This window comes from Sylvia atricapilla, chromosome 6 (assembly GCF_009819655.1).
Source record: "Sylvia atricapilla isolate bSylAtr1 chromosome 6, bSylAtr1.pri, whole genome shotgun sequence".
Lineage (NCBI taxonomy): Eukaryota > Metazoa > Chordata > Aves > Passeriformes > Sylviidae > Sylvia > Sylvia atricapilla.
Window position 1 is genome coordinate 25116865 of NC_089145.1, and position 14572 is coordinate 25131436.

At 37.1% G+C, this 14572-nt stretch overlaps 1 protein-coding gene across 3 annotated transcripts in view; it reads right to left on the bottom strand.

The window, feature by feature from the left end:
* INO80 (INO80 complex ATPase subunit) overlaps positions 1-14572 on the bottom strand; it is a 65219-nt gene that overhangs the window by 31061 nt on the left and 19586 nt on the right. For all 3 annotated transcript variants that reach the window (XM_066321219.1, XM_066321217.1, XM_066321218.1), the window contains exons 12-24: positions 14347-14556; positions 13677-13757; positions 12453-12548; positions 9784-9843; positions 9066-9208; positions 7882-7966; positions 7267-7384; positions 6807-6892; positions 5703-5870; positions 5125-5258; positions 4264-4331; positions 3053-3146; positions 1764-1941 (exon numbers count right to left, since the gene is read on the bottom strand). In XM_066321219.1, coding sequence (XP_066177316.1) covers positions 1764-1941; positions 3053-3146; positions 4264-4331; positions 5125-5258; positions 5703-5870; positions 6807-6892; positions 7267-7384; positions 7882-7966; positions 9066-9208; positions 9784-9843; positions 12453-12548; positions 13677-13757; positions 14347-14556 — 1521 coding nt within the window. The remainder of the gene's footprint in view (positions 1-1763; positions 1942-3052; positions 3147-4263; positions 4332-5124; positions 5259-5702; positions 5871-6806; positions 6893-7266; positions 7385-7881; positions 7967-9065; positions 9209-9783; positions 9844-12452; positions 12549-13676; positions 13758-14346; positions 14557-14572) is intronic.

Here is a 14572-nt window from a genome sequence, read left to right on the forward strand (position 1 = left end):
CAGGCACGTTAGAAAACAGCTTTAAAGTATCTGTCATAATTAGAGAGCTAGTCTTCCTTTAGATTTACTGGGCTTATCACAAATGCACTGTATTGCACATACTGATGAACTCTGCTCCTCAGCTGGCTGTTTTCTGTATTGAATGTATTAGTTGCAAAAGTCATTAGTTACACACAGTCAACAGCCCTGGGAACCCCTAGGACAGAACTACTGACATCCTCAAAGAATAGAAATTATTTTGAGAAACCAAATTAATTTTAAATATTGCTAGACTGTGGTATAGGTGGGTCTGTACCCTATCCAAATGCTTTACATTTAATCGTTAATATTAAAACCTACACATGCATATTCCACATCTTATATTTAAAATCTATCATCTTAATCCATCTTCTGTCCTTCAGAAAATATAATTATTTTAATTTTCATATTCATACATGACAAACCAAGGGCTATGTAAAAACTTATATGATCTTTCTACATATGTAAAAATGAATGCTACTTTCTCTAAATGCATACCACTTCTGATACCATCTTCTTTACTGCCACACTCACAACACCACACAAATTCTCCTTAACCATATTAACAAGAGGACAGAGCTACACTACAATCTCAGAGATAAGCACTGCAGGCACTATAGAGACAGCTGACTGTAATCTCAAAAAAAACCTAACTGAAAGCAAGTTCATACAGCACAGACATTTTATCAAGCTAGACATGGAAACATGCTGAAATACCAGCACAGCCAGAGTTAACAGGCACACATTCACTTGGCTGGCTCTTTGTTTGATAACTAGGAGGACTCATTCTGTTGGCTTTGCTGTTAACGCTGCAAAACATGACACCAAGTCCAAGGTTGGTTTCCTACTGCTTATGCGTCTTCAATTTCAACTTCCTCTACACAATATTCAATTGAATTCTGGCTATCTCCTTTCCCCTTCCAGACTCATGAGCAGAAGCAATATTCCCTTGAGAAATTTGGCACAATCTCACTGTTTCAGAAAAGAATTTTTTTACTGCATATCTGCTAACTGCCCTAGATGCTTTCCTGACTCCACACTAGCACTTTTGTGAACTTATTTCCCAGTGAACTCCATCAATGGAGCCTTAATCTAACTCAGGAAATCAACTGCAATTTAGTCACAAAAAGGCAAAATCTTCACACATATCCTAGGCCAAAAATTAACAAAAATGATCTTGCATTACACAGTAATTTGAATACATCTGGATCTACCAAACAGCAGCAAAAGCAAATTTCAGAGTAAAAACACACCACTGAAAATGCTTGCCCACCAACTATAAAACACTGTCAGGCTGGTCTCTGTTTTCTCCAGCTGCTGCAACATTGTAATGAATTTGACAGAAAGAGTAGTTTCAGGCAGAAAATGAGCATTTGGCAAGTAAAAAACAGTATGAAAAAACTCCTAACTTACATATAGGGTCCATCCCTGACAAATCATGAGTTTAGTGCTGTTGCTCCTGTACCTACTTTTGGTGCTCCAGTAATATTCTGAAGCCTTCTAAATCAACTGATTTATTCATTGTAGCAAGTTTTGAAATGAAATGCCACATGAGAAGGAGATAGGGCTTAAACTGTTTTTCTGTTCAGCACTCTAAAGTCTCTTAACTGTATCTAAAAAAGCAGACAGTATTGTCATCCCATTTTCAAGTTTATTTTCCTTGTTTTATAAGGACAGAACGATTTGCACCATTTCTCACTCATAAGGATTTGCTACTGTGTCCAGATCACAGAAATTTTGCTTACCTGCAGCAAAGTGCAGCTGTGCAAGTTAGGGAAAGAGAGTGGGAAATTTACATCAAGCAAGAAATCCCTGTTCCTCAGAAAACATGACCCCTGCTCTTTGTTCTCTTCAGTCTCCATCCAGGAACGCATATGATGGAGCCTGTAGGATGCTTTCAGAGACAGGAAAAGAGCTAACCATCTGAAACAAAACACAGGAGATGCATTTTATTCACTGCTTTGTGAAAGAAAGGCTTCAATATATTTACAGTATAACTATTTGACTTAAATGGTTTGTTTTTTTTTCAGAATATCAGGCTTACAGCATCCTACCTTACAGAAAATAATTTCTGCTAGACATCTCCAAATTATTCTTACTTCAATTTTTTCTAGGGTGGCTTAATTGAATCTAAGTGATTATATCAGAATATACTTTGAAGCATTCAATCTAAAATGGTGAAGCCCCAGTTAGCCACTACTATTTAAAGTTGCCCTGACTTCTCTGTAAATTACTCTACCTATAAATTATTCGTAACAACCTGTGTAATGAATGCAGAATTTATCATAAACACTGAGACACATCAAGAGGAATACGAATTATGTTACTGAAGTGCAGTCAAGAAACAGTAATTCAAAATAACCAGAACAAAAAATAGTATTACTTACAAAGCCCTAAAGTAGAACATCTCTATTTATTAATAAAGACTTTTAGTCTCAACTTTCTTACAGCCACTATTAACTTGACTCAGAGTCCTTTACAGAGAACACTGTAACTTAAAGGATCACCTCTCCTTTCAAGACAATACAGTTGATGCTGTAAATCCACAGTTTTAAACCTACAGCTCAGAATTCCATTAAACATTAAAAACAACATGTGGAAAGTAGGCAATATGGCTCAGGGCTGAAGAACAACTACCACTGCCCAAACTTATTCCACGTGGGTTTAAAACATATGCTCAAGTGCAGCTGGTAAGAATTGCATTGAACTGGCCTTCCAAAGTCTGCATTTTGTGCTTGATAACACCAGCAACCAGCAGCGTGACCCTAAGCAAACTCCCCTTTTGCCCTTTGACCATCTTGTGTATTTACAATGTCAATTCTTTCTAACAGAGGGGTTTTGCGATAAGGGTATAAAAACTGAATTGCGTAATGGTGCCTCCTATACCTGGAGGAACACCCTAGAAGTTGTTCTTGTATTAGATAATGATAGAGAAATGATAATATTAGGAGGCAGGTTTGGAGAGGAATGACTGACATCATCTATACTTTTCCTGTAATTACTAAAAGAAGGAGAAAAAAAAAATTGGCCTTACCTGGCTAAATGTCCCTGATTCATAAGGTTTGCCATTTCTGCTGGAGAGACATCAATAAACCGGAGGAAAGAAAAACAGCTTTCTTCATTGATGCCTAGGTCACAGAAATACTGAAGTTAGGCCAACACATTTCACAGACACTCATAGCTAAAAACCAAATTTATTTCATCAATTCAGGATACACGTTCCATGACACATGAAAAATCTAGGTGAGTAAACAGGAGATCCTAATTTAGTCTAGATCTTCTAGAAATACTGAAAATTCAAGTTGAATCTCTGTTGCCTGACTCCACATTCCAGTTCATCTTCCAGTGTGCACAAGAGAAAGGGACTTAGCAGAAAAGAGAAATACATTCTAGGTCCAAGGCAGCAAGGACATTTGTTTCACTTATTAAGAATCAAAAGGCAGCATGCATATTTGCAAATCTGAACAAATACCTTCCAGACAGCTGACCAGAATACGCATACCTCAGGATGCCTGTCTCACATGCTCCCTCTCACCCAGAAGTCAAATGGGTTAGAAGGAGATGCAGATATTGGTAGGAAAAAGCCCTGCACACCCACTCATGTGCATTGCATAGTCCCAACACCAATTGAAGAGGTCCATGCTAACAGATTTAACAGATTTCAACACAGTAATGCAGACAGTATCTCTCTTGCCTTATACTTCTGAAGACTTCCCCATCCCAGTAGCTGAGTGATCTAATTAGCTCTTGTAGGAAAAATATTCAATCATCTATAATAAATTGTATCTGTCAAGATCAGCAGCTTTTCTGGGTTTTTTTCTCATTGACAGAGTCTGTATCACTTGTATCTCATCTAGCTTCTAGTTGAAAGAAAGTTGGCAGTTTAAGATACAACACAGAATGTACTGAAATAAATCCAAGATATCTTAGAATTGAATCTGTTAAAGATTCACATTAGACTAAAAAGGCAGCACTAATCTCTTGAAGCAAGTTAAAACAAGACAGATCAAATTAACATACTGCACTAGGATTAAGGAGTAAGTAAATGACAAGTTATCCACAAATTCTTCCAGCTGCTCCCCATCCTTTCCTCTCTAAGCAAATGAAATGTATGTACAAACACTAACTAAATTCTAGTAAATTCTGACCAGATTATCTCAGAGAACTAATTAATCTGGACTCTCAGTCCTTCCCCCTGAAGAAGACATATTAAAATCCAACTTGCTTCCTAAGACTGTAACCTACCCTTCCTGTGGAAGAGAGACTGCTGGATGTGGTCTGGTGCAAATGGTGAAAGTAAAACCCGTAACCACCTGAAAATGAAAGGAACAAAACCAAGAACATCACTAAGAAGGTGTTAACACATAACATGTTCAATCACACAATCAGCAGAAGATACAGAGTAGCCATTCACTTCTTCATTGTAAGAATTTTAGCGTTCTGAATATCTGGAATTGCACAGCAGTAGAAGGAAAGTGTCATCAGTCTACAAGAACTGCTGCTAATTTGACAGAGACACACCATTGTTGTGGAACTGCATTGTATGTCTAGAAAAGCCGATCTTGTCTTCACACATCTCTCTCATCTCTTCCCTCAGCACTTCTTATAACTGAATGCAGACAAAATTAATCAAGAATTGCCATAGCTGGAGAAAATAGCAAACTGCACTTGGGCAGATTCTCCTCATCCCTGGTGAGCATTAAAAGCTGCCAAGGCTGCCAGATGCTCATGTTACACCATGTTGCAAAAGACAGATACTGATAGCTTACTTGAATGTAAAAACTCACTGAAGGGAAATCAGGTGGGGATTTTTCTGTTTTAAGAATCTTTTAAAGCTTAATTCTACAACACATCATCAACAACTCTAAATTCCTCTTCCTGGCTTTCTTACTCAATCAAAAGGGATATTCTGTGATTAGGATTCCCTCAAGAAGGAGCACCTATATCAGATGTTTAACAGCTGAATGACTAAAAGGAAATGGACTGCTCAGCCAATGTCATTTAAGTACATCAGGTAAGGGAGCTAATTAGCAGTTGGAAAAATAAAGTAAGTGTAAGTAATAATACCAAATATGCTAAACTGGATAGTAAGTGGAATAGGCTTGCCTGTCCCGTGAGTGGTTAAAGACCCTGATCTGTCCATGACGGTAAATGAACTTGGAAATCTGGTATGGCTTTAGGGAGATGTGAAATGGAGACCAAGTTTCTTGTCGCTCAAACAGCTCTGGGTGATTGCACACCTGTAAGACAGAGAACATGTCAAAACCTGGGAGGAATTAACTTAGTCCAATGCAGCATCTACATCCCAAATCAGCCATGACCAATGACCACTAAAACTTTAGCATTGCTTAATATTGCATGGTTATTTTAGTGTACCTGCTCAAATTTGAATATGGCATCATACCTTTTGCTACTCACATAACAGCTATTGCCTCTTCCTCCCAAGTGAATGGCTTCCTTCAACCAAACCAACCTTCGTAAGTAAACCAGTTAGCAGATGCATACATCATATGGCTAAAGCTCTTCTTCACCCAACATCATGCTCACTGCATCCCAAACACAACTGAACTGCACGCAAACTTGCTTGCCTATGGCAGTTTTTTTTAATATGGTGCTTTCATATTTCAGTTCTGTACTAATGAATTATCATACTTTTCAAAAATTATTATTTAAAATAGCCTTACCTTCCTAAATTGCATGACTAGATTCATGAGACTACTAGTGGTGGTCTGTGCTTGCTGAGTAGTGCCCATTGATGACTGCAGGAGGTCATCAATAGAGATTTTGTTTTTCAGAGCTTGGTACAAGAGCTTCTGTCGACTTGTCTGCTGGCAGTACATAAGAATTTCAATCTGCAAAATGATAATGAAGAGTTAGCCATTTCTGCCTCTAAAATGAAGGATGACGACATCAGTGTACATAAAGCTGAAACACACCTTGTAAAAACAACTTTCTTAAAAAACCCAGTTATAGGCAGTTGCATTCAGATCTGCATTTCAGGATCTAACCTGGAAAGGACTTAACTAAGAGGTGTGTTTAAGAAGAATTAATGATGTAGGAGACAGACCTTGAAAAGTATGTGAACACAACTAAGTAAATAGATTCTTAAGAAGCTGACATCACACCTGCAGCTGATCAGTTTAAAATCTGACTTCAATTCTACAGTTCCCCACTTAGAGCCACAATAAGGAGTATCAGGAGCCCACAACAGCAACGGGTGCATTGCACAACAACAGTGTCTGTGGGAAGCCCACTGAAATTAATAAGCCAGATGCCCCTCAGCCAATGGTGCCAAAACCTGGGGACTGTAGATCACAAGATCATCTAGTATTGCAAACATCAATGTGAAATTAAGAGACTGGCAAGAGAGAAGAGCATGATGTTGCCACTGTGTATTTCTCTGTACAGGCAAGCAAAAAAAAAACCTAAACCCATGCCAAATCCTTCACAAAGGCAACTGGAAATGTTTATCACCCACTCATTGCTGTATCAATCTCCTTCACTGCCAATATGGATACTTCTGTCAACTTAAACAAGACTAAAGATATCTCATTTTCAACTGGTAACAAAATGCTTGCCCAAGGAAAAAAGTTTGTTAATTAAAGGCTCTTCAGTTACATTCACATCTAATGACACTGCTGGGATGTGGTGCAAGAAAGCGAATGTCCAAGAGAAGTCTACAGTCAAATTTCAGGTGTGCAGACTGACAAAAGAGTGCAAAAATCAGATCAGAGAATAGAGCTATGACAATACAGCTGTAATACTCCTACAGAAATACTTCTTCTCACCTTATCTGACAGTTCATTCTCCACATCCTTCTTGATTCTTCTCAACATGAAAGGCTTCAGGATCATGTGTAAGCGAGATAGCTGGTCTGAAATAAAGGGAAAGAAAGAACAATTACTTCATCAAAGTAGAAAATTAAATGGTGTTTTATGATGAATTAAGTCCATTACTGCTCAGCTGTTTCCCAGCTTCTTACACCACAGAGTTGACATTTCTCTGCTGATTTTTTTTTAAATGAGTGCTGTGCTCACTGCTTTTCTATTCATTACACATAATATATTACAGTCAAACAGAAACTTTAACATAAACTATCAACAATCCAATAACGTTCCAATCCCATTATTCATCCTCTGCTTCATCTATGCTTAGATACCGTATCTCATGGGAAGTTCAGCCATTATTAGTTTGAAAAGGCAACAGATTCTTCATATAAAAATTACAGCAGTTACACACTGCACTCACTCTCATCAATAGCAGATTTGTTCTCTGCATGGCTCTCTATGTCCTTAGAAAACCACTCATTGAACTCCTCATGGGAATCAAATAGTGTTGGCATGATAAAATGCAGCAGGGCCCACAGCTAAAAGGAGAAGAGAAAACATCGGATTAGCAAAAGTCATCCTATTGTGGACAAGGTAATTCAGGAACCCAAAATCTTGCAAATGATAAGCAAAATCCCTTTACTAGATCATGAGACATAGCAAAATTAAACAAAACCCCAGCTGTATTTTCTTCCTGCATCCCCCCAAAATGCCACAAATGTCAACAAAACCCCATTAAAAGGCAGTGAAAAACACAGCATTATTACTTCAGCCAACAAAAAGAAAAGTCACCAAAATTAGATTTCATCCTATACCCTAAGTATTACTTCAAATATCTTTAGTTTTACTTTTACTTGAATGTGTGGCAAGTTTCCATATTTCTCCCTCCCAGAGCTGATCCATGTTTGTTTGCCAGTGGTTTGCTACAAGCACGATTTCAAAATCACAAAAATACAACAGGTTTCTCAACTGTTCACATGTATTTAGTATGTATCCTTGTTATAAAGAAAATGCACTCTTGTGAGCTCCCAAATACCTCAGCCATCGTGTTCTGGATTGGGGTCCCAGTCAACAACAATCTGTTTCGACACTGGAACTGTAGTAGGATCTTCCAACGAACACTGGTGAATAAAAGCAAGAAAAATCATTTCTAGAGAAAATTGTAGAATGATATGAAACATAAGGTATTTTAAAGCAAATTGCTTCCAGTGAGTTTCCCAAATGATCTTTGGAAGTCATTGGACAAAACTACTGCAGCTGTTCCCCAGTCTTTCAAAAGACAACTACAGGAAAAAGTAGCCTTTTCCCAATTAAAAAAAAAAAAAAAGGCAAAAAAGTGTAATTTATTTTATTTTTCCAAGTATCTTTTTTACTCATTTTTAAAACAAATGCTTACTAATAAAATCTCATTATCAGAATAATTAACTTTCCAAAATAAAACAGGTACTTGGAATCAGAATGTCATGTATTTTTCAGACTTCACAAGAGGAAGTGTATAGGCTACTGTGGCAGGACTGCTGAGCTATACATTAAAATCCTCTTAGAGGGGTGGCTTCCCAAGAATGCTCTAGAGACAAACTATGGTCAGAATAAGCCTGCACATAAAGCAGTCCTCAACTTACTGTGTACAATGGCAACTTGGACAAAGGTTATGGGAAAGCAATTGCAGAAATAAAGACAGACAAATTCATTACTTAAAAAAAAAAAAACCACAAAAAAACCACACACCCAGAAAATTTTCTGGCACAGTCTCATGACACAAATTGTGCTTTACTGCAGCCAACAGTAGTCATGGGGTTCTAACCTTCATTCTTGTCTACAAGTGCCACTGAATAAGGAATCAAAATACTGCACTTAATGGAGCCAATATAAGCAATATAAGCTAAAGACTAGAGACCATTTACCAGGCAGAATTCGGTGAGTAGTCAGGAAGGAAAGTGAACATTTCACACTGTTTTAACTGCCCTGTGCTCCACAGAAGTTTCTGCTCCAGAGCTACCTTTTAATTACATTTTACATATTTGGAAAATCTAAATGCAAAAAACCATAATGGATCAATGCAGTGTCAGAAAGTTATGTAGATATTCAACTAGGTTAGATGCTTATAGGGGTGTTATGGGTGTCAATTTTAACTTCTATCAGTGTTCTCTTGATGCTTTCTTGATATTCCTCCAAGAGCCTGATCCACAGAAAAGATTTTGTTTCCAGTTAGTTTATTACCTGGAACTACTCTTGAGTGCTTGTGCTTCATCCAGCACCATATACTGCCACTTCACTCGCTGGAAATACTTCACGTCCTGCACTACCAGCTGGTAGCTGGTAATTACCACGTGGAAAGGAGCATCCTGAGTATACAATGTCTTCTAAAACCGCAAAAGGAGAAACAAATGTCCACATAATGTAAAAACATTGTTGAGAGTTCACTGTAATTTCAGACTTCTGTTCTACAATCTTCTCATTACTGTTACATTTTCCTCAGCTGACTTTTAAAATTAATTATATCACAGTTACTCAACTGGTGGACCTGGACTTCAGCCCTTGAACAATTTCAGACACTTCTTAATGTGGAAGACAAGACCTGGGTGCTGAACCCTACAAATTGCTATTGTTAAATAACGAACAATCTCCACAGAACAGCAGGGATTCTGGATTGGGGCATCCTGAGTTAGGTTACTCAGGATGAATAGAAACAGAATGAATAGTCCTTGACACTGAAACTTCCTGCTTTATTTACAGAGCTCTAGTTTTTCATCCGAACTCCACACTGCATTGAATTGCCCTGTATGGTATTGCTCTTTAGCACAAGAGAAAATGCTACTACAGGAATGAAGAAACTCTGCATCTGCACATTAGTTTAGTTTGGTGATGTATAGCAATAGTTTCTGGTTTACTCTGCACAAAGAAAGACAGTCAAAGCACACATTTGTGGTGGCATTACCTGACTCCAGAACTTTCTGATCACCTTTCTATCATGGGGATTTCCCCAGTAAGGTAGCACCTGAAACAGTAAAAAAAAAAAATTTAAAAAAAAAAATAGAAAGACATTATTTTCAAATAAGGATATCAGCCCTGAAATTTCAGTCTGTAGTCTACGAAATTACATACCTCCTTCTCCAAAACAACAAAAAGGGAAATTATCTTTTTTACCACTGAGAAAAATCAGAAAACATTTGAAAATACTTTGAAAAAGAGCATTCCAGGAAAAAGTATAAAGTACTTAGCCTAATCAAAGAATGCTAAGACTCTAAAAATGCCCATTAGCATTTAGTACAAACCTTCTAGTCAGGTTTTTCTAAAAATTAAAAATGATACTTTGCTTATGGCAGAAAGAGGTCTGCACTCAACTGCTATAGTTAAACCTAGAGGACTAGAGGGCTTGTTGCCTGTTTAACAACTCACATAGTCCTGTTGCTTTTCTATTTCAGAACTGACCCTCAAAACCTGAGATGAAGTTAAAATTTCTGGCCTGGATATATTTAATATAAGAATTTTAAAAGCAAGCACTAGTGCCAGAGAAATCTATTAAACTGTATCTGCAGTTCAAAATTGCATGAGTCCTACTACTCAGACCTTTGCAGAGCACTGACTCCCATCACTGGTCAATAACATTGTACTGCCATCTCCTGCCTGGTGGAAGGACTTACAGTCAGCCAAGACTGAGGGAGGGAGAGAAAATGCTGCTTTCTGAGGTGGTGAAAAGTCTTACAACTTCAACTGACAGATTCTAAAAGCCTTTAAATGAATACTCTTCCTACGATTCTGAAATAAGGATACTTGTAAAACAACCAGGCTGATAGAAAAGTGATTTGTCTTTTAGTTTACATATTCTGCCATTGACATAAATACACTGTGGTTTACTACAAGCAGAACTGACTGCACACTGCTGTATGATTAGAGGCAGAAACAAAACTGGTTGAAAAAGACTGATTGAAGTTGTAAACATGTGACAGTAAGTTTAGAAAACTTTTTAAAATATGTTTTGTTTCATGGATGAGGTAAACATCAGCATGCAATAAGATCAGCATGCCAAAGAACAGCTATACAATGATATAAACAGTTTGAGGTTTAAGTCAAAAAAGAGAAAACTATCTTTTCACAAGCACTCTGACTGCATTTTTCAAACATTTGCTCTATATCATTCCTAAGAAGGAGAAAGCATAAACAGTTGCTTGCTTATTCTATACAGTGAACTGATCAAAGGAAGTGAGAGAAAGCAGATACAACGGCCGACAGCTCTCAAGTTTTCTAATCAAGAGTCTCTGTTATTTTGGGCTATGGAAAGACATGAATGGATTATTTTTAGGTTGTCTTGGCTTTTTTTTTTCCTTTTGAGTACCTCCTCAATAACGCAAGTGTATGTATTTCTTTATTGGTTGCTTTAAGGCTTGGTAATGCAAATTTATTCCAAAATACAAGTAATTTGAATAGTCCAGTATTGAACTGTGATCTAGCATAACTTCTCATACAGATACCTCAAACTACACAACACTACGACCAACATATGGTCCCATCAGGGATCTCCAAAGCAAACCATTGGGTAAAAGCTAAGTCCTTTAATTTTGCCTTGCCCCAGATCAAAAAATCAAGTATCACTTACAGTAATACGTTCAAAGTTTTTTCCCTGCACTTTTTAAAGTAGCCAAGACATTCAAACAATTAGCCTGATGTTACTGTTATACTGGTTACCCATAACTAGGTGTCTTCTATTGTTTTCTGTAAAAAGGAAAATCTGATGTTTCAAAAAAAATCAATCAAGACTTCTTCATATCAAAGGTTACTATGTTAACAACCTAACTACTTAAACTATGATCTATTCCTCTTTGCAGATGTAACCGCAAGCTTCTGACATTTTTGTCTATTCTGAATTTGGAAATTTTTACTGTTTTAGCAGTACAATTTCTTTTCAAATTTTCTTTTGCAACACGTCAATATTTTCCACCAGGTGACAGGTAAGCAGCTTGTTTTTCAGTAACTGATAGGTCCTTGCTTCCTATTTACTATTTACTTCATATTTCTATTTAATGTGTTTTCACAATCATAATATACCTGAAAAACTCTATTTGTTTTCTTCCAATCTTTTTGTTCTCATCTATTTGTGTTCACTTCTCTCCTTTTTCTTGATTATTAATTGTATGTCCATGGTTCTTTTATTTTTCTGTAATAACTGCATTTTGCTTCTCTCTTTATCTGTTTAGCATTTATTCACATATAATCTTCATCTGACTCAAATTCATATGAATGACTGAAAACACAGTTTTAACCCTAAATAAATTATATAAAACTTGTTACAGAATCCTTGGTTCTGCTGCTAGACCTGTTAAAATTGTATGTCCAGTTGCTAACATGCTACAGTTCCTTACTGAGAAGGTGTCTTAAGGCTGATGCAAAATGAAAGTCATGTGATTAAAGTAAGAATATTTTGAAGTCCTAGATAACCAAAAACTCCAGAAAAAAACACAGAATTATGGAAAAAATACCAGGAACAAGCTCATTACAGAGTTTCATACTCCAAGGTTAATAAGCACCCAGATGTTATACAGAACTCAAGAAAACAAAATGGTTTGCTCCTGAGAAATCAGGAAGAACTTCCTCGGACATGCTTATTACCTTAAATTTAGGTACAAATCTGGCAAACTCCTGGTGCCAATTGTTCAGAGTAGAGGCAGGTGAAATTATTAAAAAAGGTCCCCAGATGTTCTCCCTCTGAAAAACACACATAAAAAATTAAATTAAAAAAATAATTTAAGGAAAGTAATATAGAGATGGTTTGATATGGCTTTACATCTACTAAATGACAATGGCTACATGAGAGGGAACTGTATGCAACATAGCAAAGCTCTCCCAGCACAGTAGGGTGGTACAAAATCAAAGAGAGAAGATCTAATATTTAACCAAGACTTATTTCATATCAGCGAAGTTTTTCCCAGAACAAATTCCTTTGTTTCAGAGAGCTGCCACCTTTATGTCACAAACAGCCCCAGTCATTTTGATAAGGAAAAGAACTCCAGGTGCCATTGCAGTCTTTGCTCTGCCACATCACCAATTACAGTACTCTCTGGCGAATAACTGAGTTGATCCATTAATACATTAGCAGTTAGAAGCTGGACTTCCTAAGGGAGAGGCAGAAGAATAAAGCCCTATTTAACCTTGCAAAAACTTCAAGGTGCAGTGTCACAGGAAGACAAGTTTATCTTGTTACTCCTTCCATACAGATGAGCTCAAGAACCTTCAGCTCTGCACACCTTTACAGTATTTTGTCCAACAGTACCAGTAACAAAGAAATGCACACAACTGTCACTTGGTCACTACTGCAGCTAACTTTGCTTCATTGATATCTTCTATTTAGGGCAAGTGACTGGATTGTAATCAAGACCTTTATTTTTTGAAATAAATATATTTATTTCTGCATTAAGAAGTAAGTTTCTGTTGCGTATTCTATTTTGTTTGTCTGCCCTGGCACAGAAAAATCACTATGCTTCCTAAAAAATCCCACTAGAATATGGAAATTAATGCGAATTGCCAAAAAGCTCACAATTTGAGCACTTTGATCTCTAAAACTCAGTGAACCTTCAAGTATACAATGTGTTCTCTCCTGAGGCTTTTATATTCAGTGCAAGTGAGAAAATATTACTCCGTGAATAAATTAAAACCCCATATAAATAAAAATTGACATACATATTTATAACTATTTCAATGGTTCCACTTGAAAACAATGTATAAAATACCTTTTAAGACATTTAAAATTTATAATCCGAAATTAATTTCCAATATGTGAAAAGTTGGCATCTTCTATCAAGCATACTACCCAGGAACAAGCTATAATCCACCTACCTCAGCCAGATGTGCAAGGAGAGCAATACTTTGTACTGTTTTACCCAGACCCATTTCATCTGCCAGGATTCCATTGATGCCCTGAAAAAGATCCATAAATAAACACCTTCGCTTTACTACTTTTTAATCTACAAACAACTGGAAGAACAGCCCCACTGTAACAAGTCCAACACTCTGAAACTTTATCATCTCTTACATCTGCTCCTGAGACGTAACTGATCTCAACTGTATTTCATTGATCTCTCAATCTAATTTTTCCCCATAGCTTCTTTGCACTTCATGATCCCATTGTGACCTGGGCACACTCACAAGGACAAGACTGCATGCAGTTTTTCAGCTGACCCAAGCCTGAAACAGTATGCAACTCCAAGCAGGAAAGGTCTCCTCCATGTATGATCTAAGTGATAAACAGGTGTATAAACCATGCAAAGAATACTGAACTCAATGCCCCAGTCAAAGCCCTTACATCCTAAATAATCAAGAACACTAGTATGTGGCCTACCTAATATTTTTTCCTTCTTCCAAATACATTAAAGATCAACTATAGTCTATTTTTAAAAACAGGAGATTCTTTTGGCCAACTTTACTCCAATGACTTAAAATAATCCCAGAAGTTATAAAAATTTGCAAGATGTGTTGTGGGAGCTTACAGCAAGATAGACTAATATACCTGCTCATATAAGTTGGCCAGCCAATTCATGCCTTTCAGTTGATAACCTTTCAGTTTTCCATTGAAAATGGTAGGCTGTGGAATATCTTCTCCTGCTCGGATAGATGGATTTGCTAAACTGTAGCTCTCTCCAAAGCCAGTACCAGACTTGTTAGCAGCCCGTAGAGCAGCTGCCCGGCTCTCCTTTGCATCTTCATCAAATGATCTGGTCTGAACAGGAAGAGGA